Below are 27,338 nucleotides of genomic sequence, written 5' to 3'. Positions count from 1 at the left end.
TTAACAAAATCTGTACATCATATGAAGAAAATAAATTGAACCTTTTTAGTTAGCAAAGCAGAACATGAATATTTTTCTTTCAAAAGAGAAAACCTGCTGCTACAAATGGCAGACTCCAAAAGTATAAAATGAACAAAAGGAAACAAAATGTGTATTTCAGAGCAAGCATCAATGGCCTCACTAATAGAAACCCAAAAATTCCAAGAGACTGTGTGACACATTAGTCTAAATTTCCGGTCTTAGCCTCATCATTTTTATTCATGGCTTTCCTTGCTAACTCATAACCTGCAAAGTTCATGGCACCAAGAGGAGCAATCCAAAAGAACCTAGGAACTGCTCCTTTGAATAAGCCAAGGGGTCCCTCATGACGGAGTATAGAGAAGGCTACTATGGTCATTGACACAGATCGACCCTGTGCGGTCATCATTCTAGTTTTCATGACGTCAAACGGCGTCGTAACAACAGCAGCCAAGCCACCGGATAAAGCTCCAACTGCAATTGTTTCCCAGGCCTCGAGTTCCCGCCCTAATAGTTTTTGGACACCCTGTAACATTCATGACAATACACCATTTCGTCGTTAAAATATAGATATTGATATTTCTTCGTGGCACAATCCAAGAATACTATCATCATTTCTAAGAGGAAGTATGCAATGAACATTTTAGAGAATGATGAATGTTCAGCCTGTTGAAACTTCTATGAATAACCTTGCTAACTAAAAGTTTATCTTTTAATTGGCTTATCTGTTAGCATAAACACTTATGAGACTGTTTGTGACATGTCTATAAATTGTTTTGAGCTTATGTTCATAACCTCTCCATGATAGCTTATGAATATAGCTTATATGAAAATAGTTTGACTCTGACATCATTTTACCTCTTGTTACAGAAATAGCTTATACACTATGAAGCACAGACACTCCTCAGATTAGGTGTGTCCCGGTGTCAGACACACGTCGGTGTCGGACACCGACTCAAATAATTATCGGTGTCGGCGTGTCCATGTTTGTGTCGTGTCCGGTGTCTGTACCCGTGCTTCATAGTTTATGCATGAACATTTATACGTTACAGACATAGCTTATACATGAGCATTTATATGATCAGCAGTTATGCTATAAGCATCTAATTAAGTTGTTTATCAAGGTACAGCCTTTACTTAGATGAATACACACATTCGTTGAGTTTCAAATAATTTATAATGCATAAATCTCAGAAAATTCCATTGACAAACCCAAAACCAAGAAGCACATCAGAACATGGAATTTACGCACCTTTTTTGATTCAGCATAAAGCCCCATGCCAGCAACATAAAATGGAACCTCTCGACAAAGAGTGGCTCCGGTTCCACGAAAAAAGCCCTTAAGACCATCTTGCTGCCAAGTACCCACCAAAGCCTCACCCACATTGTTGAAAAGACCAGCCTGCAATCTCTGCTTTAACACCTCGCAGGGAATTCTCACAGCTGTTCCCAAAAACGTGCTACAGAATGATGCTATAGATTGTACCTACAGAAATGATAATCTATGAGGCTAAAAGGTTTTAAAAAAGAATAATACAGATCATACCCTTTCAAACAATATAATGAACCTATTGTCAACCACAGAAGTTGTATCGAGTGAGAGGATATTTTTACGAGAAAGGAGCAAATCTTGACTATACAATCATACATGGATGATCACACTTAAAAGTTACTTAACAGCACTGGATCCATTACGAGAGAAGAGTATAGGACTTCATGTTTTTAACCTTCCTTTGAAATAATATTCAATGGTTAATATTTTACTCCCTCACTTAACAAAAAATAATTACCCTCTTATTTGATATAAGAGCATCATTCGCATTTTGTATACTCTTTTTTTACAGCTAAAAGGTCGCCAAAAGTGCATAAAATTTTTATATTAATAAAATGTAAATTTATATCTGAAATTTGAAAAATGATAATCTAAGGGTATAAACACCTCAATTGAAAGCATTTGCAACATTTTCATAAGGAATTTTTAAACTTGTTCACTCATGTTATGAATAATATATAATATATACATCACTCTTCATTATAATTATCCTTAATAACAATGGCACATGTTAGCAAAACTCATCATTCGCATTTTGTATACTCTTTTTTTACAGCTAAAAGGCCGCTAAAAGTGCATAAAAATTTTATATTAATAAAATGTAAATTTATATCTGAAATTTGAAAAATGATAATCTAAGGGTATAAACACCTCAATTGAAAGCATTTGCAACATTTTCATAAGGAATTTTTAAACTTGTTCACTCATGTTATGAATAATATATAATATATACATCACTCTTCATTATAATTATCCTTAATAACAATGGCACATGTTAGCAAAACCCTTCTAGAAAAGACAAGGAGCTAAGCGATTCAGTTTAAGTGAATTAGTCCCAACATTTCTCTTGTAAGTGGAAAAGTAGGTAACTACAAAGCTTGACATGAGCTGAACAGCTCAGGAAACTTTACTGCCGTAGTTTGGCTATATCGTCAACCACTTTCCTTGATAACGCAGCAACTTTAACCAATACTACCTAATAACTATATAAGAGAGATGACTTTTTAAGTGTTTAACACAGTTCAAATAGGTGCCAAAACTCATTAACCACAAATTTGAACGTGGTTAACCATAATTTTCAGGTGTTCTACTACATGAAGAGTCGAACACCTCAAAATTGTAGTTAATCACATTCAATTTTGTGGTTGCTGAAAGTTTTGTTGATGGTTGATGGATGCCTGGTATATTTATTAATCATCTACTTAACATAATCAACTGCCTATTTGAATTGTGCTAACAACATAAAATGTTGTCGTGAAAGTTGCCAAAAGTTGATAACTCAAATAACACAACAGTAGCCGTTATATAATGCAGAAAACCAGAAAGTATTGAACAAAAGGAAGGCACTGGGGAAATGAGGCAACTCAATTTATGTTCTCTGCATTCCAAACAATGCGCAAGCAAAAAGAAAGTGAATCAAAAGCATAATCAACAGTAGCCCAAAATATACGTAATAGAAAATAGGATGAAGAAATTACCTGGAGTTCATGTAAGTTTGGAGCAACATTTATCAACACCAATTTACTTGCTTCAAATATCCCAGTTCGCAGGCCATGGCTACATTTTCAAAAGCTACCATGAGATTGAAAGGAAAATGACTATTCAATGATTGAGAAGGTTAAAGCACAAATGAAGCTTATATTCTCAAGATAAAGGAAGGTAGCAGAAAAAATGAAGAAAGATTTAATAACAAACCTTGAAAACTGTCCAAGAATTGCAGGGATTGAACCCCTGTATAAACCACGCGTCCCAATCTCTGGCAGCTTAGCAATTATTTCAGGGAAGGACATGGTTGATGCTTGTACTCGAGTCTAACGTAATACAGCAAATAAGACGACGATGAGGAAGCCAAAAGTCATGGAATTGTGTGCACTAAGCAGACAAAATCATGAAATAAGTAACTACAGAAATCATTAAGTTCTACCTTGATTGAATCAACTGGATGCAGTAATGCACATGACAGGGCACAAGAAAGGCCACCGGCCAATGCAGATCTTAGAACACTTCCAGCAGGCATTTCGACGGATGGTGGAACAGCAACTACAGTTGCAGCTTCAAACCAAATACTCCTGAATGCATAATCATAACAAGGACAGTCATCAATACAGTAGATGAATCTTAACCATTGATGATGGTGGAAGTTGAGCCGATAGGTAAGTAAGTACTGACAGTAACACATATTCATAATCTAATCATGTTGCAAAAAGGTAAAGAAAGAAAATCAATCAAATGAAAATAGTCCTCTTACCTAGGATCCTCTTGAAGACGATCCGAGGGAAGCAGAAGCATGAAATTGCGGAAATGTCCATATGAAATAGATTCTTCTGTGTCTGCATTTAGAAATCGCATCATAGCAACAGCATTGTCTTCATTTGCAGGCAGTCCTGAATTCTTTAGTGACTCCAATATTTCACTTTTCTTCAATGTCCCTGACTTGGTTAAACACAGAGAAGTGTATGCACGAAGAATTGTAGGCTCCTTTTGTTCCATGAATGATAAGAATTGTTTCCAACCAAAAGACCTAGAAAACAAGTGACTTCTAGTACGGCTCATGAATTCTTTAGCATACCTTCGTGGAAGCTTTCTCCTTCTCATTGCAATTTCGAGATCTTCTAAAGTTACTTGGCCATCACCATCTCTATCCAGCTCTTCAAAGAATCTCCTCCCTTTTTGATGATAATGAAAATGAAAAACAAGCGTTAATATGTCATTCCAGAGTTCGGTGACCTCAAAAAAGAATCATCTTTGTTTCTTGTGTTTATTTTCTTTATTTATTTTGATCTCGTTTATGTTTTTCCATAAGACTGAGCCGTCTTTTATGAATATTTTAAATGATACAAAATCAATATCTATTCGTATAAAGATTAATCATTTGCACTAACAGATAGTAAAGTAACGAACAAGCAAAATTGTTCTCTTTGGACACTAACTTACCCATTGCTGACACATCTGCATATTATCAGCTTATAAAAATGAAAGGCTCATGAGTGACATGCCATTATTTAGAGTAATGATCATAGATATTGAAATATGATATGTAAAAAGATGCAAAAAGAAGACACCAGAACTCTTGAGTCCTACATGGACATAATCGAAATACATGTATGTATGTACTTCAAAAACATAGAAAAATGTGTAGAACTATATTTTAAGTTGAGACTATGTGCACAAGACCATAGTTGCTGTAAATGTGATTAGTCACACCCAAATAAATTTGACCACTAAAGAACTAATACAAATTATTTTCATAACTAGTTACTGTTGCATGTTACAATTTATAACTCCATCCCTCAACTTCAATATGTACTCGTATGATGGTAGTACATGAGAAGCCATTAAGGTATCATATCTAATAACAAAATTACTTCTTTGGAACCTGGTTTTAAATTTTGATATTTTAGAAGCGATAATGATTTTTCTCTTCTTTGTATCCTTCAGAAAGAAATACTAATAATTTGCTGCCAAAAGATTTGGAAAAAACCACTTTATCTTCTGTCTTCCTATACAGTTAACTTTTAAGATGTAACCATAGTAATGAAAAAGAGAAATATACTATTACTTCTCTCACCCCTCAAGTATCCTACTTAATTTTAAGCTGCAGATCAATTGTCCAAGAATGAGTAACTATTTTCTATTTGCTACTAGACCTTTTAAAACCACAATCTACATTACAGAACAAATTTGTGTACCCAGGGCACTAGAACCCTAAATTAAGAAGATTCATTAAACTAACCGAAATTACTATTAACTCATTATTTTTTACCCCCCTGAAAAATTGAGCATAGATTATAAACTAATAGCCAATAAATATCATCATCTGAATCCAGCCTGGCTCATTGGATCAATATTCTAACAGATCCTAGTATCCTACCCTATCAATGAATACAGCGACAACGACAATCAAAGACTCTTCCCACTAGATGGGGTTGGCCATGCGATCAAATAACGCCATAATATCCTATCATGAATCATATCTAAAGATAGACCTACATTTGAACCAATGAAGTACTCAACCTCTAGTTAATTTGGGTTGTAGCGAGGGTGATCATTGCTGTTTTGTTGGTTGTGGTGTTTTTCTTGTGGGTGCGTGTATCTTGCGCTTTTTTTTGTGCGTGTAGGTAGTGTGCTTTAAGCTACCTATTGTTCTTGTGTATTTTAATTATGGCACACCTTGTGCTTTGAATTATTCTATTAATATATTATTTGGTTTTTCCAAAAACAAATCTAAAGATAGACCATTTAACTCCAAATCTTTTCCAATGATTTGATGTATAGTTTTTCCTGATTTGACTCTATAGCTTCTATAGGTCTTCTCCACACATGTCCAGACTCCAGACCATTTACATTATATCATATTGTAAAATAGGAGCTATCTTATTTTTCTCTAAAGGTTTCATTCCTAATCTTATCTTTGCTTGTGTGAAACCACTAATCTATCAGAGCAAAATATCATCTCTCCAACACTGTTCTTATTTTCTGATTGACTTTTTACTACCCGACATTCAGCCTCGTACTACATAAAGTTCTACATTCACGCATACATACTATATCCTATTCCTATATACATGCTTATACTAATAAATGCACAATTTTAAATAATAAAAGGTCCACATTAACCAAAGGTTCTATGTTATTATACTAAACAATAACCCAAGTTGCAAGCAAAAATTAAATCTTTTTTGAAATCATATGTAAGATGTCACACACCTTCAGACTCTGTGTATCTAAAGAAATCTTGTACAGAGAATAGCTTCTTCTTATCAGGATGGTCTTTCGTTGTTCTCCCGAGCTGCGGTAGCAGTTCAATCAACTCGGTCAATGAAACCGTGGAAAGTGTAGTCTTTAGACGCTCCACATTCGTTAAAGGAATGCTGAATATGTTCGAGGCAACCTTCTGCGCCGAAATTCCCACACTTTCTTCCTTATTTTCATCATTACCACTATCTCCCATTTCATTTTGTGAAGCAATTTCTTCTCCAGCTACACTTGATGGCACACCACCCACCTTTGCAAAATTCAAATTCCCCAAGAATCCATTCACATCCACTTTATGCCCTTCCAAGAAGCTAGTGAATGCATTCACATGACCAAAAGGAGCTGAATCCAACGAGCTTTTCCCACATTCAAGTTCATCATTTTTCTCTTGCAATCCATTGATTCCTTGATCAAGACTCTGAAGTGTATGAGATAACTGATCAAAGATAAAACTTATCACACATTCAAGTGAAACATGTTCTTTTCCATCTTTCCTCTTCACAACTTTTTCCTTAATTGTTCTACCCTTTGACTCATTATGCTTCATTTCACATGATGATAAACTTGGTTTCATGCATGAACACTTCTCCTTATGACTATCTTCATCACACACTTTCTGACCTCTCTTCTTCACGGATTTAAAAGGAATTGGCAAAGACTGAATAAACCCACTAACCAACAAAGACCAAGTCACAGAAAACTTCAAACAATTACTACAAGAAGACTCATTCTCCTTAACCACTTGAGTTTTATTCATTTTTTCAGAATTCTGTGAAAACATACCCAAAAAAGCCTTCAAAGGAACTTTCATTGACAACCCTTTTTTCTTCTTAACATCACAGATCTGAAAATCACCACCATCTTTCACTTGAGCAATTAAACAAACACCTTGTGTCTTATTCTTTGCAAAACAATGCTCAAAATCCTTTGCAGCTTTGCGAAAACCCACTTCAAGTGGTGACAGTGATTCCTTCATAACTTGAATGGAATTGAAAAAAGACTCAACTGGGTCGTTATCTAACACCATTTCTGATCAATCCTTTGAAAAAGTCGAAATTTTTTGCACTATCTTGTAAGAAACAACACCACACAAAAATTTGAAAAATAAGAAAAATTCAGAAAATTGAAAGAGAGTATATGGTATATGAGATTGTTTATGGAAATGGGATTGAAAAAAATCTATCTTTGAATGCATAAAACCGATGAAGATTGAACATTTTGGTTCATTTTGATGAAGAAAAATATTAGAGGTTTTTGATTGGACGGTGTATAAAATAAAAAATAGTTTATTCCTATATATAGTTTAATATTATTAAAGTATTTGGATAAGATTGGGAAAAGATAAAAAGAGATTTAAGCGGTGGTTTTGGTTTTGGACAGAGTTTATGTTAAAGAGTGATATGAATGGCAGAGGAAGAAGAACAATGAAAACATCTCCAAGAGTGAGAGATAAAGTAAAATAAAAATAGACTAATTTATTTTTTCTTTTTCTATCAAAAAAATTATAACTTTTTTATTTTTTTTAAAATTCGATATCCATCAATAGATCGACTAATTTGTTGACCATTCTATGTCTATTATTTACATAAATTAACACTGAAGTAATTTTAATTTGAAACTTATACCGAATATCGTAAATGTGTACTATCAAGTCGATCCAAGTGGATTTATAAAAACTAAAACTAAAGAATGGAAGAAAGTAAAATTACATTATCATATAATTGTTAATTGTTTATTTTATTTTTATGTTGAGCTTATGAATAAGATTTTCTATGTATATTTCTTCTTTTTTGAACTATTTAATATAATTGTTACCAAAAATTTTAAACAAATGCTTTATGCTTATAATTTATATAAATGTTATGTAATATTTTTTTTTTGAGAGGATGTAATATTTTTCTTGTTTTAGATTTTTTATTGTCCATGTTTTAATTGATTTTGTTTAAAAAAAACAAAATTAAAAAACTCACACATGGTAAGTATCAAGAAATAGAGAAGCGGATTCAAATTACCGTGTCACGATATTAAATGTCTTTGTGGTTTTTTACCGGTTGAATTGTACTACGGTACATTAACTATATTATTACTTTTTGGTCAAACAATATTATTTTTTTACCTCCCCTGAAAATATTTTTTTACCTCCCCTATAAATATTTTTTAATGGCAATATATTATTTTTTGGTCAAATGACTTTTTTTAAAGAATAAAAATGACTTTTTTGTGTGTGTCTATATATTGCCATTAAAAAAATATTTATATATTAGTAAACAATTTAAAAAAAGTTTGTACCAAAAAGAGAATAATAATAATAAATAAAAGAAAATTGTTGTTCACACATTAGAGAAGGCTGGGACACACATGTAAAATACGCTTTTGCCCCCTCGGCAACTGCCGAGGAATTTGAAATCCGGCTGCAATTAACTGCCGAGGAATTCCTCGGTAGTTAACTGCCGAGGAAAGCATTTATGCAGACAGCAGGTCCTGCATTAATGCTAACCCTTACCAAGCCGTTTTTAGGCCAGTTTTGACCTGTAATTTCACCAGAGCATTTCCATAGGCAATTCAAATTATACAACAATGAAACTCGGTCATAAACAAGAAAAATACAATATCTTTTACATATGTCCATAATTAAATCAAACCGACATTTGGTTCAAACCACACAAAAGTTTGAAATTCATCAAAACGGAACATAGTGTCCATAATCAAACAACACATTACAAGTCATTACACATCATTACACATCATTAAATTAAATCCCTACTTACATTCATTGCAATTGCATATGGAACGAACATATATATATAATACATTATTTTCCACCATATTCCTAAACATAAATCCGACGTCGCTATCGTCTTTAATAAGCCAAGGCATATAGCTTGCCGTTTTCCATGCGAATTCATCTATATCTTCTCCTAGGTCTATCATTGGCATTAGAGCAGACAAGTGACGTGTATATTGATTTTCATCAAGATGCTCAAAATAAGTGTTAAGTTGTGTCTTCAAATCATCAATAGAGTTCGTCAGTGTTATCATAACCTTAACCGTCTTTTTAAACGAGCAATACCTAACACGACCTTCAATTCTTGCAACCTCTGACATGTTTCACTTGACAAAAGCTTTAACAAAATAATCATAGATTAGAACAAAATTAAATGGAATGTAATAACGAATAAATCAAATGCGTAAACATTAATAAGCTATAAATAAGTATTACACTAGTTTCAAGTAAATAAAAGTCATATTATCATATATATCAATATCAATTACATAATGTTACTTATATATTGGCCACAAAAAATTGACATTACAATTTTGACCCCAAAATATACGTCGGTGTAATTTCTACCAAAAAAAGGACTAACACCGACAAAAAATCCCTTGTTAATTGCCAAGTGATTGGAGAAGATCAAGTGACATAAAATCTTCCTCATCTTCCGCAATAACTTCAAATTGTTGTTTTGGTTTTTCGGGAGTGTCCAACAAAATAGGCGCCGCTTTGTTTGATTCCTTTTGTGGTTTTGGCGGTTTGTTTCCACTTTCAATAGCCATAAGCTTTCGGAACAACTCATGTTGATCCAAATACTCATCTTCCCAAGTCACCGCATCTTGTTTCTTGTGATTGTGCCACTCCGTAGATGATGGAGGTAGTGGACAACCATTCCTCAAGTAAATAAGCACAAAGTGATTAGGAATTACCCCAAGGCACATGATGGGAGTTTTTTGCTTACCCGGCGGTGGTGGCCCTCTTAGTGGAAAAAAAGATTCCGAGTTACCAAGTTCAAGATTTGTCAACACAACCACACACCTTTTGTAATAATTGGCAACAATGTGCCCCATGTCCGGAAAAGTCAACCACTTATCAACAAGATGTGCACAACTTTTTGTATTTGCGGGAGGATGTAAGCCATTTAAAATGTAGTTATAACGATCCTCACCCGCAAATACTTCAACATAATCATCTCTATGATCTTTTAATTCTTGAATAAGATGTGTACGAATCATGAGATGATTTTGTTCGGTTAAGCCCATGAACTCGGCTATAGCCCGGAATCCACAATGTCCATCGCCAATAACATCCACCACTTTTTCAATAAATGGAAGCATGAAGCGTGGCATATAATCAATAGGCCTCATAACCGGGATAGCCTTAGGCTTTGGATACCGAGAAGGTGGTGGAAGTGGGGAAATTGGTGCTTTACCAAGACGAGCACCTTTTTTCCTTTTATATGATGATGTTGTTGGTGATGGTGACGGTTGACTATCCGGATTTTGGGAATCAACAACCTCCCAAGAAGAAGGGATCCGGCTAGTGGATGTAATTCTTCCTTTAGACCTCGCAATGTCCACTTTTTTCTTGGCTCCCTTGGTTGTTGCTTTTTGTGGTGGTGGAGACATCATGGTGGTTTCAGGAAATGCCAATTGCCGCAAAGCCTCCTTGACTTCAAGCTTCATTTGGAAAGGGAGTTTCTTGAGACGTTCTACAATACCCTTCAACTCATCATCCACCGAAAAACCAAGTTCATTACTTTCTTCTCCCATGCGTAACCTTTGCCAATGGTGGTGTATCTCATCCAATAAAATTGGCTTTTCTTCAAGGAGTTTAGTTGCAATTTCACATGCACATGGTAAGCCGTAAGATGTCCTTTGAACACAACCACAAATTTCCTTGTTCATGCACAACGTTTCCCTACAACGTGACTCTTCCATAGCAATGTTGTCCAAAGCATATCTAGACACATGACCACCTAAGCCGGAGTACAAAGTGACATCTTTGAATCTATGTTCCAACACGGTAACGCTCTGACCAAAGGCTGTTTGTATCGCAGTGTGTTGAAGCAACAACATGTTATGTATTTTCTCCCAACAAGTACCCAAATCACCCACACTATTGTCCAAATATTTCTTCACCAAAGCATGAGCCGATTCTACCCTATTGGTGGATCTACAACCAAGATGCAACACACGGTCTGTCCATACCCTCACTATTTTCTCCTTCACTTCATTCAAGGTGGTCATGGCATAGGCTAGGAAAGGTGGGAAATCACTACAAGCATCTTGGAACTCCACTAATGCATTTGCATATAACTCTTGAGTGGACGATTCAACCATATCTTTCCATGCCCTCATGATCTTCTTGACAACATCGCGATTACTCACCTCTTTCCCATCCTTTTTCCCATAGGATATTTACAATCTAAGACGCACCTTTGTTTAACATTTGCTTGCACATGAAAGTAACAATTCATACCATAACTTTCCGGGAAAACAATTCCAACCGCTTTCATCAAAGACCCATCTCTGTCGGTAACAATCACCTTAGGCATATTCATCTTTGAAGTAAGAAGTTTACGCAACATTTTTAAAACCCAAACAAAGTTTTCCTCTTTCTCATGCATCAAGAATCCAAACCCAACCGAATATGTCAAATCGGTCGAAGTTACCCCAACTACCTCAAACATTGGCATCTTATACAAGTTGGTTTTGTAGGTGGAGTCCATAACCAAAACCGTTGGAAAATTGTTAAACAACTTAACGGATGTTGGATGAGCCCAAAAGATATCTTCGATTGTATTACTTTCACCATGTGTTCTTGAGTAATAAGTATAGTTGTGCTCCTCCAACTTCGAGATTAGATATTGCAACGGCTTCTTGTCACCTCTATTTGCCTTCCATATTTTTTGACGTTCATTGTACACTTGCTTCACATTTGTCATGCAATGTGGTCTTTTGTTCTTCAAGTGTATCAAAATATTTCTTGGAAGCATCTTGCTCTTGGTCAAGTCATGTACAATCTTCTTGTCATCCTCCTTTAATCTACCGGCAAGAATGTGTCCTTCTAAAGCCGGCTCCATGGCATGGTTGTGAACTCCATTAAGAATGTTCAATCCCCATTCCTTTGTTTGCGTACTTTGATATCCACTAATCATGAACAAGCACCCGCATTTTCTTGAGCCCGTTGTCGCATGCTTTGGTTTTTTTTAGGCACTTTGTGAGCTCCACTCCTTTCACACACTAGGCGCAATATTGGATGGATCAAGCTTGATCTTTGTGTAACAATTGTAAATCCCGCCTTATTTGCTTGACAACGTACCCACCCAAGCAATTCTTCTCTATCTTGAAACTTAATGTCGTCAGAAAAAAACCTAGTCGTGTCCACTTCGTGGGCTTGAAGTGGGACGACACCGGGGCTAACATATTTAGAAGCTTGTTCAATGTTTGGTTTGACTTTAACCTTAGGCGGCTTGACATCTCCGGAAATTTGGACAAAATTACGTTTTGTCTCTTCTGAAACATCTTCCGCGTTCTCGGTCATTACTATAATTAAACAACACATAAATATGAATTAACAACTAACTAATGCATAAACATCAATGCCATAATGAACTAAAACAAAAAAAAAACAAAAAAAAACAAAGAAATTTTTTTTTTGAAAAAATGGCAGTAGCTGCCATTTTTTCGCACCAAATTTTTTTCCTAAGTGTTCCTCGGTAGATACCCATGCCAGAGATTCCCCATGCCAGAGTTCTACGTAACTGACGTAGATACCCATACAATAACCAAAAAATAAATCGATTAAAATGCTCAATACCTGTTTTTTTACGTCTAGAGTGTGTTGATAGCTCATATTCTTGATGCTTGAATCATTTGGGGGAAAGATTTGATGGAAAAAAATTATTGAATTTGGGGAGGAATGGATGAAATGGTATGGAAGTTGATGAAAATAGTGTGTAGGGGGAGCAGGTTTCCTGTTTCATCTGACGAAACATAATCCTCGGCAGTTAACTACCGAGGTTTTCCTCGGCAGTTAACTGCAGCCGTATTTTGAATTCCTCGGCAGTTAACTGCCGAGGGGGCAAAAACGTATTTTACATGTGTGTCACAGTCTTCTCTAATGTGTGAACAATTTTCTAAATAAAAATATAGAAGGAATGTTTATCCTTCCCTTCATAGGACTTCAAAGATCAATCCCTCCTCCTTTTATATAGCCGATAATTTCTAGGAAAATACTCCCTCCGGTCACATTTATAAGCAAAAAACAACTTTTTAGATACATCCAATAATTAATGTATCTAATCCATAAATGTGACCAGATACATTTGTTATTCAATATACCTAAAAAGTCATTTTTTGCTTATAAATGTGACCGGAGGGAGTATATTTGTGGGGTTATGTTAATGTTATGGATAAATACATGCTGAATGGATAGTAGGTGACGCAGCAATATGTAGGACGCCGATTGGGGACACAGGGGGCCGAAACTGCAACTGCAGGGTCATTGCCCTTCTTGTTATTCACGATCCTGTTATTTTATTTTTATAATTATAATAATCAACCACTTTAATTCAATCAAATATAAAGTGTAACATTGTAAAGCTTATCCATCTGCAACTTGTTTTTAAATGACGGGATTTACTATTTATGGTAGGAAAAATAAAACAATATAAATAGAGGAATTGCCTAAACACAACAAAAGAAAAAACAGAATACGCTTGGTTACATAAAAATGCAACTTGTTTCGACATAGTATTGTTCAATATTAATATCATTATTTATTATTTATTTATATATATTAGACAATGATTTGCCCTATGTTTTTTTAATGGCTTGATTATTGCCAAGTGGACAGCGGTTATATGCTTGCCAATAACCAATATTCATGGTTTGAAGACACTGTATTTTTTAGGTTTTTAGTAGGCTTTTCTCGACTGCACTTAACCACACGTTATTATGCTATTGGAAGTTCTATTCTAAAGTTGTGTATGGGTGTAAATTTTTCAAATATTCTGAATCTAAAAATACAAAGAAGTTGTTGTAAAAATAATAATATCGATCTTTTTATCTTGGAAATTATACTTTTTGGCAATCATTTTTTTTCTCTTCCTATGAAAGTTGTATTGAAAGAATCCTACGAAGTCCACAATAAAAGTGGCCATCGTGCTAAATGCAAATGCTCCACCATGGCTAGCCATGCTCCATAGCCATTCCACCCTTGAGATTTTATTAGGTTACCGTTCAATGATGATTTTTGTAACTATCAGTGCTCTCAAAATCCCCACGTTGATAAGTTTTGTCTTGGGTTTTAACTTTTTAAGTTATGTTCAAAGTTCACATACACATAACGTCAAAAAAAAAAAAATTACATACACAAATAATGCTAAATTGCTAGTAATTAAACATGTGGTCACACCTGATAGTAAAAATGAATGAAAGAAATACATGTACAAATTAATAGCTAATATAAATTTTGACCGGAAATAATGAAATGTATTGTCACTAAATTACCTAATGACTATTTCTTTTTCCACCTTACTCTCTTCTCACGTACCCTCCAAAAGTTCGAAAATAACTCATGTTCTGATTATATACTTCGAACTGTTTTTTGAAGTTTTAAGATTACATAATTCGAACTCTTCCTATATATAAGCCTAAATCAGAATCTTCCCTTATTTTCAACATTTATGTTTTTCTAAAAAAAAGTCTCTCTCACCATCCAAAATCTGAAACTCTCACATTGTATGATTCTTGAAGGTTTTTTGCTCAAAAACATCACATTTCAAGCATTTTCAAACACAAGGTAAGGTCGTATTCCTCCGACTAATGGTTATTTGATTCGTAATTTTTTCTTCTTCTAGGAACTGAACCCATTCAAATTATATAATCGAAACCAGATTGTTCTTGGTTTAGATTATATAATCTGATCTGGTTCACTATGTGTTAGAGTAACCTTTTTGTATGAAAGACCAACGGTGGAAGCACATTGTAGATGAAAAGAAAAGGAGAGAATGTGAGATGAAATGAGAATTTGTGAAGGATTGGTAAATATTTGTAGAGGGGTTTGTGAAAGATAGTGCATAGAGTGTAACAATCCATTAATTAGGGTAAAAAAATGTTGAAATTGGTTTGACTAGTCAATAAAATTAGTATAACCAAAGAAAAACGTGTTCAATGAGTTAGCCTTGCTGACCAAGACACCGTCCACACTCTGAACGAGTTCAGATTATATAATTTGAAGCCATCCTAGAAATGTTCGGATTATATAATCCGAATTGTTTTGAGACTGTGTTAAACTCATACTTTATAGGACGATGGAGAGTTCATATTATATAATCCGAACAAGTCAAGTACAAGATTTTTTGTGATCCACATAGCACCGACGATTTAGATTATATAATCTGAAATGTTTATGAAGTGTTCAAATTATATAATTTGAACTGTCTCAGACTGTGGATGATTGTGTTACACCAAAGGTTTAGATAAATTGTGGTGTGTTAATTGAGCTTTAAACGTTACACATGTTTCCTTTGACCCAATTTACAGTCTTTGGGCATTTTATGGCTATAAATAGCCTTGTGTACCTCAACATTTTCATTCATTCAGCATTTCTCATCCATTTTCAATTTTTTTATTTTTTATTTAATTTTGAGTGGTTTTTGATATCATGGTCACTGCTGCACATTTATATGATCCATAGAATTGCTTTGCAGTTTTTATGGGGATCATACGATGATCAACATAGACGTTTGATATCAATTACATAGCCATTTTTTTGAGTTTCAACATGTTTCAGATTGTATAATCTAAAATTCCCTCTATATGAGTTCGAATTATATAATCCGAACAAAGTGTATTTTGGGAGAAAAAAAACAGAGCACGTGAGAAAGCAGTGGAAAAAGTAATAATTTTTTTATGAAAGCGTTATGACCTTTGGGATAGAGAGTTATTTAATCTAGATATAAGTGTGATAATTTAACTATGGAAAATGCTAAGACTATTACTTTTCCTACCCTATGACCTTCTCTAGCGCCTTATTTTTTCATGGGAATTTTTGGATTATAGAACCCAAACTAAGTTTTCCCTTTTTTTCGTGGAAGATGAGTTTTTCACCTATTTGAATTTTAATAGGCCGCGTTTTCTTGTTTTTCGGATTATAAATCCGAACACTCCATATACACTTCTCTTGTGCCAAAAATTCAAGGAAGACTTATTCAGATTTTATAATTTGAATTGTAACACAAAGATTGAATCTATTTGTAACAAGGATAATCAGTTTAAGAACCATACTAACCATACTAACCCCCTTCTTGTGTTTCAGGTCATTATTAGTCGCTTCCGTCGAGTTCTGGTGAAAAGTCGATTTTCAGACTATTTGATCAGATCGCTTTGAAACGTTCCCAGAAAATCAGAAAGAAAAAAAAATCAAGGATCAAAACTCCCCTAGAAGGGACTTCTTATAGGACTCCGCCCTCAAATTCGAAAATTCCATCTTTTAGACTGTTTTTTTTAATTTTTTTTCTTCATATTCTAAAAAAATCCGTTTTTTTTTCTTAGATCTATTTGACTTTTAAAATTTTGTGGTGGTATTTTTTATTTTTTTATTTTACTTTGCAGGTTTTATCATTTTTTTACTTAGCTTTTTGTTTGTGTTTTAAAGCAAAATTTAAAACTGTTGAAATGGGTGAGATTCTGATTATTGATTATATAGTTTTTAAATCCAAAAATCACTAAAAAAAATCCAAATTATATAATCCGTACTAATAATAAAAAATAGGACGCGTTAGTAACACATAGGTTGGAAAAAGTAATAGCCAAATGTTAAATCTGGCGACATATATTTCACAAATGGCAATTGAGACTGATTTTTGATTTAGAATGCTGTGTTATGTTTAGAAAGCATCACAAATACACAAAATAGAAAGGAAAAAAAATACACTTGTACCCAAAAAAAAATACATTTATAAAAAAACAAAATAGATTTAATTTTTATTTTTGTACTAATGGTTAAATCCAAAATTAAAAATTAACTTAAATTTTTTTTTGAATGATAGTTCGCGTAAAAAAAAATTGAAAGCTAGTATATGATTTTTTGAAGGGAATGCTAGTGTATATGATTTCGCAGGATATTTGTGAAACTATTTTCGCTCGATATAACATTACTGTTTAATTCGATGGGAACCTATATATTTAATAGATTTGTGCCATTAAAAGATACATTCTGATAGATTGAGGGGCCAATAGAGCATTTCTCGCTAACTCTTCCTTCCCCGCGTCAATGTGACACATGGTCTAGTTTTCTGGGAGGAATTGCAAGAGCTGGGGAATGTGTGGAAAACAATTTGGTTTGGTAAATTGGTGATGGCGTGAGGGATTTACACTCCTCAGTTAGTTTGTTACTTTGTTTATAACTGATTGCTTTACACAGAATTGCTCCTTTTTTCTATTTCTGTGTGGAATTTACACTATCCTGGTTTGGTATCTACAGTGCCTCCCATTTTAATCTCAAAGATTGGTGGATCTTGCTAAACATTTTACATGTTGAGGATGTGAAGAGAAAAATAGCGGATTTAACTTTTTTATACATTAAGTCTAACTCTTTTTTACAAAACCGATTTACAAGATGGGAAAGCCGAGTGACACAGGTTAGGACTTAGGACTATGAAGGTTTTTTATGCAAAGGTTCCAAAGCTCAACACATGATAATAACATTTTCACTTCTGTCATTTTGCCTATAAAAAAACAACCAAACCAAATACCCTGGAGGCCTGGACAACCCAAAACACCATGTCCAGCACACGACAAAACTGCATATTTATTTAGTCTGTACTATTTTTTCTCTTTTATAATCTGTGATGAACTAACGCAACATAATAAGAGTTGTCAAAATTTGTCTCTTATAAGATGCATATCTCAGTACTCTAGATTGTAGATGCTCCTCATAACATGATGAGGAGAATATATCTATCTAATATATATGGCCATTGTCTGAACCATATTCTAGAAAACAGTTTACAATATTCAATATAAATATAAATAATACAGTCACAAATGCAGTAGTATTAAACCAAACATAAAAAAAAAAAAAATGATTAGCATTCAACTTCCCATGTGGGAATTTATAATGGATATATCAAAAGCTTCTACAAGTAAGAAAACAACCTAAGTGACTTTTTTTTAGAAGCCAAAAGGACTAATGCCTCTCTCTGATCCTTGAGACTGAGAAAACGAGATATTTAAGAGATATTCGATTAATGTACAAACATATTATATTACAATTTTTCTTAAATAAGGAACTATTGGATTTATTCATATGAAAAATGATAGCAACACAGTTTTGAACACACACTTTAAAACCTCTATTTGATTAGTTAAAATATGTATACGAGTTCAACCAAATTTGTATGGAATCCACACGATTGGGTGGAACCATGTGAATTTTAACCGGTGTGTTGGAAAGCTTTTGCCACCAAATCCTCGTGAGACATAGCATCCATATAAATTGTTTCAAGCAAGCCTTTTGGCTTAGAGTGCAGAATAGATTTCAAAAAGACTAACCATGTAAGGCGGGAACCAATGACGCATAATACTAGCTAGCACCGTTACAAGTGAGTAATGCTCTCAGGATTTATATGGACGAGGGTACCTATGATGCATAAACTCATCAGTAGCTTTTTTGACAGAGTGCTGCCCATTTAAAATATTTAACTATGAAATATTTCAAGAACTTATAGATGGATGAATAAAATCCTATTCAAATTTTCAACGGACAGCAAAAATTGAATAAAGTAAAATGGCTATAAATACTTCACCACTACAAGTGAATAATGCTCAGGGCCATACTTCACCAGGGTTCTGCCCTAGAAACCTGTGGGGAACTCAGCATGTGACATGAAACTAGGAATTATTAACAATCTGGCTCGACTCTACATCAGGTATATGAAATCAAATGTCTCAAATTATAAGATCACCCTATAATTTGAATTAATGATTAAAATTTCTAGATATAAGATTTTTGGTGTTGATATATTTCATTTGGAAATTGTAGCTTTCAAACAACCAAGACTATGCAGGAAACCAAGATGAAATAGACACTGAATTCTTTGGTACCACGCAAAATAAGCCTAATGCTTCGATGTCAAATGTGTACTCTAGACTCTTAAATCAATTACCTCATTTCATCAGTCACTAAAATCCATTTTGCTATGACAAACAAATATTGTTCAATTACAATACTTCTCCCTACATACCACATGGACAAGTCAATGAATTGGATTTAAAATCCTATTCACATGCAAAACTGTTTCCTTGATCAAGTTCTTTAGTCTGATGCTATTAAAAATGTAAATATTTTGATAGGAACTTGGATTTCTTTCAAATTTCAAGCAATCAGTTAAAACTCAAAATCATACATTTTACCAACATTCATAGAATTGACAACCAGACTAGACCATGCAATAGAATAAAAAGAACATAGATTACATGTATTGGTATTTTTACGCTGAGTAAAGGTATATGATATAACTCCCAAAAAATTAGTTCATGAAAAACCACTATATGTTCTTCAAAAAACATGACATGATTGTCATCGTCAATCAAATAAAAGTTTACATGTTGTAGATCCCCTTGTACATGATGATAATTTCAGTAACATTTGGTCCTTTTCAGGGCAGGTACTCTGAATTTTCATAGTCTCTAGTACATATGAATGCTGCATAAGATATTTTGCAAATTCCAGCTGATGTTCTGTTCCTATGTAACCTCTAATGCAGCATGTTTTGAGCTTCCATGAAAGACATTCTGGAACACTTGGTGGATGCTTCCAACAAACGTTGCAAGTATTCTTTACATGCCCACAATCCTGTCAACAATTCACTTGATTTTTTGGTTTTAAAAGTAAAATACTTGAAATTAGATTTTAAAAAGAAAAAAAAAATCCGAAACATCAAAACCTGAATGATAAAATGTTGAAGGTTGGGGAAGCGTGGGAGTATTCCTAGCAACCATGTGCACACCAGAAACTTATCATGAATATTAAGTTCCATGTGGGTCAAATTGTGAAATATTGGAAGCATTGTCAAAGATCCCAATGACTGCAATACAAAACATTAGAAATGCATTTCCCAATTCTAAATCTTTAATTAGTAGGTTTCAGATTCTATCTTAAGAAATTATTTAATCAACGTACATTAGTATCAATACTCTTAACTTTCCCATTAATTGTTTTACAAATTTTCACTTCAATGTAAAAAATATAAATACTTTGATTTGAAACAAAAATGAAATGCTAAAACTACGGATGATTTGGAACACAAGAGTTAGTGTGCATACCTTTTCTACATGCAAACTCTTTGTCTTGCAAACCAAAATCATTGGAATATATGAATAATAATGACGAATCCTTACTTTAACCAAATTAGGTAAAGCATTCAAGTTTTCCAAATGAACAAGGGATGCCTTCAATACAAATTCTTTTGTATCCAAATCTTCTAGAATAGGACAACCTTGCAGAAACTTCACAATATGTTCGGCATACAAGAAATAAACACCATCCAAACGAATAGTTTTGACACAAGGAAAATCCACTTGATGAAAATCTCCCATTTTTATATGTCCCAACTTAAGAACATGAAGCGTCCTAAAACTGAGAATGCGGGGAGGTAATTTGATCAAATGCATTTTATTGCACATGTCAAAGTTAAGATTCTCGACTCCTCGTTCCATCACATCTCTGAAAATTCTATCGAAATCTCTTTGTCTCAGACAACAAGAATCAGCACCTTTGAAGGTAAATGAATGGATTGGAATCTCTTTGTCTCGCAACGACATGGTAAAGTAAACAAAATTGCAAAAGCTGTTGAAGTCTATGAAGGCTTCTTGGTCAAAGTTGAGAGCAAGAACTGAGAGCCATACCTGTTCCCATCTTTTTGAGAGCACGCTTGTGGTTGCCGCAAGTTTGGTTGGGACGAAAGAGAGAATGTGACAGAGAATTGAATCTGGCAAATTGCTAATTCTATCCACAGTTGGAATTGATCGCCGCAGAGTAGAAGAACTCATCTTCTTTAATGGTGAATGCGGCAAGCAAAGGGTAGGGTTAGGGTTGAATATATAGGTTTTCTGTTGTAACTTGTATCATATATCGCCAAAAATTAGAATATTTGTTTTGAGAAAATATTTCCAATCAAATTTCATAATTTTGCCACGTCAGTTTTTAACAACCCACGTCTCTCCTTCATCCGTATTTAAGTAGGCAAATTCTACGGTACACTCAAATTAATAAATTTTGATTGATGGTCAAAGCTTAATAAACGGAGTAAAATCGTGTTTATTTGTCCATTTTTCTATGACGTTAAGGTGTATAACTCAAACAATTTTTTTTTTTTGTTTAAGGTTTAGGGTTTGTTTGGTTTACTTTTTTTTTAATATATCTTGGACAAAATTATTAGAATTAAAAGGAAGATCATTCATGTTATTGATATAAAAAATCAAACTTGATCAAAAAGATAACATGTGCACTTTCAATACATTGTATTAATACATTATCAAATTTTGATTAATCAACACTAAAAATAAATGTGCTCGCCAAATTTTTGTAATATTGAAAAGCCTATATTGCGATTAATCAACACTTTCAATTATTCAATATGTTGTAGTAATGTTTTTTTTAAGAGGCCAAAAACATATTAAAATTACAAACCTCAGATAAAAAGAGTTGTCAAAATTTGTCTCTTATAAGATGCATATCTTAGTACTCTAGATTGTAGTCTGCAGATGCTTTTCATAACATGATGAGGAGAATACATCTATCTAATATGGCCATGTACAGAACCATATTCTAGAAAATAGTTTACAGGATTCAATATAAATATAAATAACACAGTCGCAAATGCAATAGTATTAAACCAATCATTAAAAAAATTATTAGTGTCGTAAAGTTAGTATCATCCAAAACTAACATCACAAATAACACTTCTACATACAGTTGAGAAGTAAAATAATTTTTTTTTTTGGGTGTTTCATCATGAATACAATTGTATGAACAAAATGATCACTTGATTAACCAATTGTTTTTTCTACATTCCTTCCCTTGGCACCAACAATATTTCTTATGAAGAATGAGTGATATATATATATAGACAACTATAAGATGATACCACCTTTTTATTGATTCTTCTTCATCCATATATAATATTCTATTCTATGGAAGTTAATTATGCACCAATGTTGATATCTATTTGCTCCCTCCATTTTTCACTTTCACTTCAGGGATAGTAGCAGCAACATTTTTATTAGAATTCATTCCCATCTTAGTTGGAATAGAATGCCTTCTAGAACCAGATGAAGAAGCTGTGAAAGAAAGCTGCTTCTTTACAGAAGGACTTTGCACGTTAGATTTAACCTTTGAAAATTTTGCAGGTGTGTTTACAAGACTTTCATCCTCTTTCACCGGAGACACTGCAATGCTATGACGACGATTACTTTCGGAATTTTTGTTGAATGTGAATTTGGAGTCACCATCACCACCCCAAGAACCAACTCTTGGAGTTGATGATGTCTTTGCTTTTCCTCTAGTAGATGCTGAAGGTACTGCTGCCCTTGAAGCTTGGTTTGGATTATTTGCTTTTTGGCTTGTAGGGGATTTTTTATCATCTTGATTTTGATCTCTTAGAGCATATAATTTGGAGATTTCTCCAACTGACATGGTATGGCTTGCAGCACCTTTTCCTGATCTATGATTCTTTTGATCTTTAGTGTTTTGTCCTTCCCATGGCCTTGAAGCCATCCATCTGTCAAGCCAATTCCATCCCCAGTGGGGATTGTTTGGATCCATAATTGTGGCATCTGTAGGTTTTGAAGAGTTCCTCCATGTTTGCTGTTAGAGAAATTAAGTTATAGGTTATTATCCATATAAAACTATTTCATGTTTGCTTATCATAAATCTTAAAGGAATAAATTATATGTATTGTAAGTGTAATCATAACTCGCCAACACAACCGTCATTTACATAACTGTTTTTAGTTAAAAACCGTAAAATACGATGTAGCAAATTGAAGAGTTGTGATTAAATGTTAGTGTAAAATAACTTTTCTCATTTGTATTGAAATTCAGCATTACTAAAAATACTATAAAAAGAGGTATGTTAGTACCTGATGTGTTGATGCATAAGCCAAAGCCTTTTCTCTTCTCATAGCAGCAATTTGTCTATTCAACAATTTTGCTTGGATTTGCTCCTTTGATTGTGAACTATAATCCCATTTTTCTCCAATAGGCTGCAAATGTATTGGCCACTTTAGTACAATTATTTAAAAGCCTTATCATACATCTATCATTCATTTCTAGATTTTGTTTAAGAAAACAAAATCAAAGCATATAAATGTATTGATTGCACTGAATAAAATTAAACATTTTCTATAAAAACAAAACATTAAGCATAATCATTAAAATAAATTAACACTGATAAAATACTTACAGCAGCTTGTAACTTGTCAAGTTCCTTTTCACGTTTCTGCTGCAATTGGCGTTGAAAAGATTGATTCTCCTCAGACATTCTTATCTTCCTCGCACTAACTTGAGACTGCAATCGCGAAAGAGTTTGCATGCATTGTAAAGTAGTAGCCGCTTGTCGTTGAACAGATTGTCCTTTTACCAATGCTTTCAACCTCGCCAAACCTCTCAATCCACGCAACGTCCTCCTTGCCTAAAATTTATAACAAATTAAGGAAATATTGGTCAGAAGATAAGTGAAATCTAAATGGATACCAATTTTTTCAAACGAATAATAGAGTCCATACCAAATATCCACGGAATGCAGTTTGAATTTTGATAGCCGCTATTTCTTCATTAGTTTTTCCAATGTAACAAGGACGAAGACTTGTGATACGAGCAGCCTCTACAGCAGCCTCTGCAGCAGCCTGAGCAGCAGTCTTAGCAGCAGCAACGGCCGCGCCTGTAGCAACAGCTGTGGCTAGAATCAATGAAAAGGCTTGTTTGTCCTGTTCATTCTCTGCATCAGTTTTCTTTGGTTTAACAACATCTTCTTTTGGAGGAAGAGATGGAACAGGAATAACAGTGATTGGTGAAACTCCTCCAGATTTCCACTCAGAATCCTCATAATGATGATGGTGATGGTGATGATGATGCTGCGGCTGCCCAAAACATGTTAACTTCGAATTCGACTTATGAAGATGTTTCTGTTTAATGGAAAAAGAAAAGAAAAAAACATTGCTTGAATGACAATCTTTTCTAATTTTCTTATAATCTATTAATAATGTTGGAGATAATTGATGTAACATGAGTTATTCAAACCTGATCTTTTTTAGAATCAGAAATGAAAAGTTTCTTCACCGCAGAAAACCAACTTCCTTTCCTCCCCATGTGCAATTTCCTTTATCTTGATGATGAAAAATAAATAAAATTAAATCAATAATAATAATAATTCATGATCTTGGTAACAAAAACAATGCATCAAACACAAATAACTAATTAATTATTGATAATAAAACTAAAGGATCAAGAATTAATAGAGGAGAGGCAAGAACATAATAAAAAAGAGACCAAAAAATTGAAGTGTTTTCACATTCTAACACCTTTGCATGAGAATTGGAAATATCCCTTGCAAATGAAGGTAACGTGCCCTTGTGAGAAGAGAAGGAAAGGACAAAAGGAGGGAAGGAAAAATAACTTCAACAGAAACAATTGTTACAGCAAGGATTGGGTGTCAGATTATGTGGGGCCCTATACGGATTGTTTGTAGTAACTCCTAATTTTAACGTTAATGAAAACAAAAAAACCATCTAACAAAATAACAACCTCCTTTCGTTGTCTTTTTTCATTTTTCATATTCATGAATCATGGTATTTAGTTTAATTTAGCTTTTGTCATTTTAAATCAAAATTAAGAAAAAATATTCGTCAAAAAAGAATCAATTGACATTGTTTATAACTATTCCTATAATATTCTTAATTTTTCTAAATAATAAAATTAGTTACTTTGTATAAACCTCATTCGTAGAATAGTGTGCTTTTCTTGATAAAAAAAGAATAGTCTGCTTGACTATAATTATGATGGTCCGAACTAAATAAAAGTTGGTCAAATATATCAAATCACAATATTTGGGATGAAGCTTCTTTAAAAAAAATTGAGATTTTTTTTTTTGAAAGAATAAATAAAAAATTGAGATGAAGCTGACAGTTTGACACATATATCTTAGAAAGATAGATGTAACCAAAAAAAAAAAAAATCTTAGAAAGATGTTATCAAAACAACAATGCTACAATTGTTGAACAAAGAAAAACAGGAAGTGAAGGGTAAAATAAGAAGTTTCTATTTTTGAGTTTATAAACTTAGAGATTAATTTTGATGAACTATACCAGTGAAAAAAAAATAGCATCAATCATTTTTTTTTTGACGCAATATTTTTGTCAAAAAAACAAATTGACCTTAATAATATTAAAAGTCAGCTAAATGATGATAATGGGAAAGGTCAAATACATTTAATGATTCAACAATTATAATTATAATTGATTAATAGTAAACAAATCATTACATTATATGTGCATATTGTTAAATCCTATAAAATATGTATACATAAAACCAAAAACAAATATTTTAATGATAAGATCAATTATATTTTGTTATCATAACATCACTTACAAAAACTTATTCACATTATAACTAAATGATTGGACTTAAGTGGTTAATCAGCTTTTTACTATATATCTATTACCATTATATTTCTATAAAGTGTGATCTCGGTTCAATGAGCCCTTTCTTGCATGATGAACTGTTGGCAGTTGGCACCAATCCTCAATTTTGTCGTTGTAGGCTGAGGAGAAAGGCCGCAAGATGATCGTAACATCATAAAATTAAGCAAGGAAGCAAGGAGATCAACTTCTTAATTTACAACATAGGTTTTGACAATGCAATGTGGCTGGGCTCTCATGCTCATCGTTCAGAAGAACCCGAGTTTGATTTCTGATGGCAAAAATTTATGGTCAGGTTTTACTTACCTCACAACCGAACTTCGGATTTCTATGACCCCTTACCCCTAAAAATCATAGGGTTAGCACAAAAAAACACTTATTTACATTATCAACATTGGCACAAGTTGTAGATGTTTGGTTTCTTAACTATTTGGTCTAGAGTTCGATCTCTGACCAATGCGTATGGAAAAATATATATTGAGAATTAAGAGAGATTAATCTCTTAAATGAAGTCAATTACTCCCTCCATTTCTTTTCTTTTGATGTTTTAAGACTTCAATTTTATTTCAAAACATTTGATGTTTTAGGACTTTTAATATTTTTATCCAATTTTACCCTTGTTGAAAAACACACCGTTTAATTGGAAGTTTCAATAAAAAATGCAATTGAAGTTTCAATTTGTGTGGTGGATGTGATAATTAAGGAGATTGGAATTTTGAGAAAAACATAAATAAGGGCATTATAGTCTAAACCTTACAACTATTCATATACTTTAATGATTCCTTAATATTTGTGCAATCAACTAAAACATCAAAAGAAAAGAAATGGAGGGAGTACCTCGAGATAATGATCTGCACAATACTTTAGGTTACCTCACATAAAAAAAATGATTTACATTGTCACAAGATGAACATGATTTAAATATTTTAATTTTTGGACTTCATAAAGTCAATAAACTTTGGTGTTGCTCCCTATATTTTTAAATTTTGATCCTATGGAATTCCAAATCTACTTTCTTTTTACAAAAAATATTTGCTTTTCAGTTTTAAAAAGCCAAATTGAATATTGGAAAGAGAAATTAATGTTATTTAAACAACTAAATTTTTTTTTTTGAGGAAATTTAAACAACTAAAAATTGACAACATATTTAAAAACGTATAAATAGAAATCACTTATTATAACAAATGATTTGAGTTGAAGACAGAAAAAAACTAATAAAAATTAAATCTTTTTTTTTACAGTAATAAAAATTTAATCTTATATATACCCTATATAAACATATTGTTGGACAACTAAATTATTGTTCTTCGTCCAAATAACATTGCTCTATTACAAAATGCTACCGGCAGGGCTATGCCATGTAGCAAATAAACCACAATCTATCCAACATACTTAGCTCACGCTATGCCAAGTAACAGCTTAAAATAGAAAGCAGATCTCATATATGCCTCGACCTTTGCATTTGGTAATATAAACAACAGTTTAATGAATAAAAGATTACAAATGCAAAGCCTAAAAACTGTTTTAGATGT

The 27,338-nt window shown here is 33.3% G+C and overlaps 3 protein-coding genes across 4 annotated transcripts; all 3 read right to left on the bottom strand.

The window, feature by feature from the left end:
• On the bottom strand, positions 1-7,751 carry SAMTL (mitochondrial substrate carrier family protein). Its single transcript, XM_085741212.1, has 7 exons — positions 6,278-7,751; positions 3,819-4,236; positions 3,495-3,639; positions 3,266-3,381; positions 3,049-3,127; positions 1,271-1,504; positions 1-544 (listed from the first exon to the last, which is right to left on the bottom strand). The coding sequence occupies exons 1-7, from the start codon at positions 7,350-7,352 to the stop codon at positions 221-223; spliced, it is 2,391 nt and encodes a 796-aa protein (XP_085597338.1). The 5' UTR covers positions 7,353-7,751; the 3' UTR covers positions 1-220.
• Positions 7,752-19,471: 11,720 nt separating this feature from the next.
• On the bottom strand, positions 19,472-22,021 carry LOC146958081 (F-box/FBD/LRR-repeat protein At5g56420-like). Its single transcript, XM_085739717.1, has 3 exons — positions 20,435-22,021; positions 20,056-20,196; positions 19,472-19,964 (listed from the first exon to the last, which is right to left on the bottom strand). Exons 1-3 carry the CDS (start codon positions 21,158-21,160, stop codon positions 19,695-19,697), a joined length of 1,137 nt encoding a protein of 378 aa, XP_085595843.1. The 5' UTR covers positions 21,161-22,021; the 3' UTR covers positions 19,472-19,694.
• A 113-nt stretch (positions 22,022-22,134) lies between these two features.
• On the bottom strand, positions 22,135-24,823 carry LOC146958080 (protein IQ-DOMAIN 3-like). Of its 2 annotated transcripts, none has more exons than XM_085739715.1 (6): positions 24,691-24,823; positions 24,410-24,494; positions 23,896-24,294; positions 23,574-23,801; positions 23,251-23,373; positions 22,135-22,976 (listed from the first exon to the last, which is right to left on the bottom strand). In XM_085739715.1, the coding sequence occupies exons 2-6, from the start codon at positions 24,476-24,478 to the stop codon at positions 22,335-22,337; spliced, it is 1,461 nt and encodes a 486-aa protein (XP_085595841.1). In that variant the 5' UTR covers positions 24,479-24,494; positions 24,691-24,823; the 3' UTR covers positions 22,135-22,334. The 2 variants fall into 2 exon arrangements, with proteins under 2 accessions (XP_085595841.1, XP_085595842.1); XM_085739716.1 differs by lacking the exon at positions 24,691-24,823 and adding an exon at positions 24,659-24,685.
• Positions 24,824-27,338: the final 2,515 nt, after the last annotated feature.

The sequence above is a fragment of the Medicago sativa genome, chromosome 1, assembly GCF_051527215.1.
Source record: "Medicago sativa cultivar Bolivia chromosome 1, Bolivia_mono, whole genome shotgun sequence".
In the NCBI taxonomy this organism is placed as follows: Eukaryota; Viridiplantae; Streptophyta; class Magnoliopsida; order Fabales; family Fabaceae; genus Medicago; species Medicago sativa.
Note: the sequence above shows the minus strand (reverse complement) of the source record. Positions and strands in the feature narration are given on the sequence as shown.